At 39.0% G+C, this 6412-nt stretch overlaps 1 protein-coding gene across 19 annotated transcripts in view; it reads right to left on the bottom strand.

The window, feature by feature from the left end:
• Nucleotides 1–2238: 2238 nt before the first annotated feature.
• Nucleotides 2239–6412, bottom strand: part of scrib (scribble planar cell polarity protein) — a 120351-nt gene continuing 116177 nt past the window's right edge. For 17 of the 19 annotated variants that reach the window (XM_062993964.1, XM_062993970.1, XM_062993974.1 and 14 more), the window contains one exon: nucleotides 2239–4345. In XM_062993964.1, the coding sequence (XP_062850034.1) occupies nucleotides 4212–4345 (134 nt within the window). In that variant the 3' untranslated portion in view covers nucleotides 2239–4211. The remainder of the gene's footprint in view (nucleotides 4346–6412) is intronic. The other 2 variants (XM_062993973.1, XM_062993976.1) reach the window with 1 other exon arrangement.

The following is a 6412-nucleotide window of genomic DNA, read 5'->3' as shown; positions in this document are numbered from 1 at the left end:
TTATTTGTAGTTCTAACGTTTCATATACTGTGATTCCTTGCTTACAAAAATAGTAAGTTGTTCGTTACTGTACTATGTTTTCCCTCAGTTTGAGGATCCAAGGGTTTCACAGCTGGTAGATTAAAAATATTGGAGAAAGAAACCCAGAAAGCTCCTTTGGTTCTGCAGAAACACATGATGTGTTCAAGTTAGCCTGACTTCCCACCACTTACATACAGTGCCACACATTTAGTCGACTAACCACACCAGAACTGTAGGCATCATACAGCAATTATCATTCATCATTATTCCCTGAACAACACAATATAAGAATAGGCTACATTGTAGTTTGTTTGTTTATTAGGATTTTAATGTCATGTTTTACACTTTTGGTTACATTCATGACAGGAAACGGTAGTTTATCTTCACACAAGGTTCATCAATTCACAAGGTTATATCAACCACACTCATGGACAACTTAGTATCTCCAGTTTACCTCACCCGCATGTTTTTGGACTGTGGGAGGAAACCGGAGCTCCTGGAGTAAACCCACGCAGACACGGGGAGAACATGCAAACTCCACACAGAAAGGACCCGGACCGCCCCACCTGGGGATCGAACCCAGGACCTTCTTGCTGTGAGGCGACAGTGCTACCCACTTAGCCACTGTGCAGCCCGCTTTAAAAGTATGTGATTTAAAAGTATGTGGGAGGGTGTGTGCAGATTATATGCAAATATTATATTATTTTATATAAGGGACTTGAGCATCCATGGATTTTGGTTTCCACAGGGGGCCATGGAACCGATCCCTGCAGAAACGAAGGGTAACTAACTTCCTCTACTCAGCACAGCACATAAAAATGAATCTATTGTATTCTGTTTTAACTACATTTTAAAACATTATTTGGAGCAGCTTTGGAGCAGGTCCACACAAAGTTGGTTTGGCTAAAGTGTGTATACAGACTGATTGGACTGTTAGTGATCCTGCTTGTCACTCTTGCACAAATATCTCACTTAGTATCAAGTCCAACAGTATTTTAGCAGAGAACATAAATTATTCTGATTATTTTGATTTGATTATTGCTAAGCAACAACAACAAAAAAGATTTCAAAATATGCTTTGGCTTTAAATTATTCTTGATTTTCGTCTATGCTGGGAAAAGTATTTGTACATCTGACCTAATGCTTTTATTCAAAAATCAAATGCAGTTAAAATCAAAGATACTGTCAATAATTTCCAACACAATGACACAAAACACTAAAATTAGTTGACACCAAGAGCCAAAAAAGAAAGAATCTGTGTTTTGAAGACGCTCACTTTTCTTGCAAGTGTAGCTGCAAATATACACCGATCAGCCATAACATTAAAACCACCTCCTGGTTTCTACACACATTGTCCATTTTATCAGCTCCACTTACCATATAGGAGCACTTTGTACTTCTACAATTACTGACTGTAGTCCATTTATTTCTCTACATACCTTTTTAGCCTGCTTTCACCCTGTTTTTCAATGGTCAGGACCCCCACAGAGCAGGTATTATTTAGGTGGTGGATCATTCTCAGCACTGCAGTGACACTGACATGGTGGTGGTGTGTTAGTGTGTGTTGTGCTGGTATGAGTGGATCAGACACAGCAGCACTGCTGGAGTTTTTAAATACCATGTCCACTCACTGTCTACTCTATTAGACACTCCTACCTAGTTGGTCCACCTTGTAGATGTAAAGTCAGAGACAATCGCTCATCTGTTGCTGCTGTTTGAGTTGGTCATCTTCTAGACCTTCATCAGTGGTCACAGGACGCTGCCTACGGGGCGCTGTTGGCTGGATGTTTTTGGGTTGGTGGACTATTCGCAGTCCAGCAGTGACAGTAAGGTGTTTAAAAACTCCAGCAGCACTGCTGTGTCTTATCCACTCATACCAGCACAACACACACTAACACACCACCACCATGTCAGTGTTACTGCAATGCTGAGAATGATCCACCACCCAAATAATACCTGCTCTGTAGTGGTCCTGACCATTGAAGAACAGCATGAAAGCAGGCTAAAAAATATGTAGAAAAAGAGTCAGTAATTGTAGAACTACAAAGTAATTCTATATGGTACGTGGAGCTGATAAAATGGACAGTGAGTTCAGAAACAAGGAGGTGGTCATAATGTTATGCCTAATCGGTGTAAACTGAATACATTAGTGAATTAGTGGATGCTTTGGGCACAAATAAACATTCAAGTAAAGAGACATTCTAGAAGCTCAGACTGTTAAATGAAAAGTAAACTTTATTCCTGAACCACAAAATAGACTTCTTTGGTTGTACAAATTCACTAGTTACAGTCCTGAATGAACTCTATTCTCAAGCTTTCAGCCCCTCCATCTCCTATGTAGCAAAAAAGCCCCCCGCCCGATTGAAATCAAAACAACTGTTCTGCTGCAAAATGTAGTGGATCACATAGCATGAAAATGTGTTTTCTTTTTCTTTACAAAAATACAATACATGATTAATTAGCCATTCGTAAAGTGTTATCACTCAAAACTGTTTTTTGAGTTAGCAAGAGCAAGATGAAAAACTAAGATTAGAACAGTTAAATTAAAGCTATTGTTTTACATAGTCGTCACCTAACCACAGAACGGTCAAGTGATTTATTAAAGATGACAAATTCCTCTTCTTCTATTTAACCTCACCCAGGATTGAAAATAAAATTAGCATTAAGCCAGACATGCAAGAAGCACCCAGTCCACACAGGGTGTGGATGTCATAGATGCTCGGTCTCTGTGCTGACTGGCTCAGTTCCATCTCAAGTTTCGCTTCTCCCAATGATTTATACATTATTCACACAGTAAAAGCATTTCAGTGGCTTCAGTTTACATTAGATTTAAAAAAACAAAACAAATAAAAAAAACCATCAAATCACCCAATAAAACCATTACCGACTACCTTCACATGCCTGTCAGGAGTAACCAATCCAGAGATTATAGACATGAGATTTGTGAAAAACCAAAACCCAAGTGAATGTAAAGTTCATTCTCAAGCCCAGTGTTACATTAATGAAAAGCACAGTACCATATTTGATACTGACAGCAAGACAGACACCTAGATCTTTTTATTGGACTTGTACTTTTGATGTTCATGGTCAGAGATTGCGTTTGCAGTTTGAAAAAATGTGTATCTGTGTCTTTCAGGCTGATAATGGGAATGTTCCAGTAACAGCATGCAACATGGTCCAGAAAACAGAAAAAAACAAACAGCATATTCAAGGACCGCATACTTTGAAACAAACCTAATATCGAAGTACATTTTCTCTGTGCAATTTTATATTGTCCTGTGTAGACTTTAATCCTCTAGTTCTGGATCAGGGAGACTAAAAAGCCATTTAGTTTAATTAAACTCACACTTATACAATGTGAAATATGACAATGTTTAAAGCTTAAATGGTGGGAAGGCCTCAGACCAATAACAAAAACATACATTCATTCGCACCACTGATCCAAATCCAACTCTTGGATTAAAAGCCAGTGACTAATTTTTATACTTGATATGGTTATTCGTTTGATAAAGAGCTTTAGATCACTAACGTGTCTGTGCAATTAACAAAATCTGATATAAAGGAAGTTGTCTTCGTGACTGATACATTAACTGACAAACGCCTCAAATGCATTTATTTTGATCGGGTAAAAATAAAATAAACTGCATTTATAAATTATGCACAAGAAGAAAAAAAATTCTGTCCTTTATAAGGCAGCAAAGGTAGCAAAACGATTCCTTTAGAAATGGCCGGTTTTCTGGGAGACGGGTAGTAAAAGTTAACACTTTCTTTTCTTAAATCAGGATTTTTTTTTTCATTAAAATCTGCAAAATTTTTAAATTCAATTATTAAAAAACCCAAATCAACATCATTTAAAAATAATTTAGCATTTAAAAGGCAAACTAATGCATGTAAGGAAAAAAACTAATTATGAAGTGTGCATGGTATAGTTATCATCCTCTCCCACTATGCTAAGTGTTAGCTGTAAAGGCAAGGCTGGTGTGCAGGACACAAGAAGCTGTAGTGTTTTACTGTCTTTGTGATGGTCGGCACTGAAGCGGAGAGAGTTTGAGCATCTTTCACACCTTTCTGTGAATTGCCGTTATGTTTTCTCTATAGCTCATAGCATTCCTAGTTAATGTGCACTACCATTACAATCTGTATCACAAATGAGTGTGTGAGTGAGTGAAAAGAAGTGTGTGCGGGTGTAGTTATGTAGGAACGGGCGTCTCGAGACTGCGGCGGCCCTGGCGGAGTTTGCGCTTGTTGCTGTACAAAGCCATCTCCTCCAAAGCAGATGTAGCAGCCACAGTAGCTACCGTCACCTCAGATTCACCACAGGAAACTACGGAGAGAAACAGGACGAGATATGTATGTCAGTCATTGTACGTTTCTCAGGATACTAATTTGTAAATGACGAGACCCTTTCACCGTTTCCCCAAGCAAGACTTCCCAGGTAAGCACAATGAGCAAAGGAAAAAAATGCACCCAGACCCCAGCCAGCATGTTTAGGCATAACCAACAACATATCACAACTATGCTGAATATTATTACTGATCAGCTACTCCGTCAATTCATATAACATGCACTTGTATACATACTAAAATATGTATACATCTCATCTAGGTATTGCATTCTGTTTTTTGAGCCACACCCATTGCTAACAGGTGTATAAAATCAATTATATAAAAGAGTGTAAGAGTTTTTGTGGCAGCAGTTAGGAGAAGGCCTGTTCCAGCACGCCACTGTGCACAGGTCCATGAATACATGGTTTAACAAGATTTGGTGTGGATGAACTTTTAACTCCACTAAAGCCCTTTTGGGATAAATCAGAATCGAGACTGGGAACCAGGCTTTCTCGTGCAACATAACTGCCTGACATTAACAAAACAAGCTGTTAAAAAGTATTTGTAATGTTTTCAGGCCTACCAATATTTGTTGGAAGAACTGTTCTTTAATCTCTATGGTATATCAGAAGGCCAAACTAATTCTGAGCCTAATGCCAGCTCAGCCCTTCAGTAGGATATCTGCTACTCTAAAACTAGTCATGTACAAAAAAATTAACCTGACCAGTTAAATGTCATGTAAATGATGATTTTACTAGGACTACATTAAATCTATTCTTAATAATATATTATTCATTTAATTTCCATCAGCTGCATCATCCTGGTCAGGGCAGGTCTGCTTTCACCTGATAACACTGGGTGCAAGGCAGCAATTCACCCAGTGACCCCCTTTCCCAGGTCATAATAATTATGTAGTTGATACATAACAGATCAGCTGTACAGTTTAAGTGCACAACATCCTGTAAGGTTCTGTGTGTTTTAGTAATATAAATACACCAAATGATCACAGTTTGTTGCAAAGTAAATGTTTGCAAATTACATTGATCAGGTATAACATTATGACCACCTCCATGTTTCTGCACTCACTGTCCATTTTATCAGCTCCACTTACCATATAGAAGCACTTTGTAGTTCTACAATTACTGTCTGTAGTCCATCTGTTTCTCTACATACTTTTTTAGCCTGCTTTCACCCTGTTCTTTAATGGTCAGGACCACCACAGGACCACTACAGAGCAGGTATTATTTGGGTGGTGGATCATTCTCAGCACTACAGTGACACTGACATGGTGGTGGTGTGTTAGTGTGTGTTGTGCTGGTATGAGTGGATCAGCCACAGCAATGCTGATGGAGTTTTTAAATACCTCACCGTCACTGCTGGACTGAGAATTGTCCACCAACCCAAAAACATCCAGCCAACAGCGCCCCGTGGGCAGCGTCCTGTGACCACTGATGAAGGTCTAGAAGATGACCAACTTAAACAGCAGCAATAGATGAGCGATCGTCTCTGACTTTACATCTACAAGGTGGACCAAGGAGAGTAGGAGTGTCTAATAGAGAGGACAGTGAGTGGACACGGTATTTAAAAACTCCAGCAGCGCTGCTGTGTCTGATCCACTCATGCCAGCACAACACACAACTGTGTGTAGAAACCAGGAGGTGGTTTTAATGTTATGGCTGATTGGTATAAGTGTATGTAAATAATCAGTGAAAATAATCGTAATTATTTTAAATAATCTTGACAGGCGTAGTTCTAATCTGAGCTGTCAGAAGGTTAGAGTTTATAGAATGACTCCCATTTTTAACATTTTGCACCCAGTCCCAACAAAAAACCCCGACGATCACAGTATGATGTAGCTCATCACACCATGCCAACATCAAAACTTTGATTAGATTCACTTTAGACCCACAGCAACACAAGTTAGAGCTGAAGATGGTACACAGATATTACTCAGAAGTCTACAGTGCTTTTTGTAAAGCGGAGAAATGCACAATGTTGTCTTAGAGCAGGGTTTCTTAACTCTAAAGGGAAAGTTCCATACAAGGGGCTTGATAATTAGCTAATAA

This window comes from Trichomycterus rosablanca, chromosome 4 (assembly GCF_030014385.1).
Source record: "Trichomycterus rosablanca isolate fTriRos1 chromosome 4, fTriRos1.hap1, whole genome shotgun sequence".
Classification (NCBI taxonomy): Eukaryota; Metazoa; Chordata; class Actinopteri; order Siluriformes; family Trichomycteridae; genus Trichomycterus; species Trichomycterus rosablanca.
This window is presented reverse-complemented; position numbering and strand designations above follow the sequence as displayed.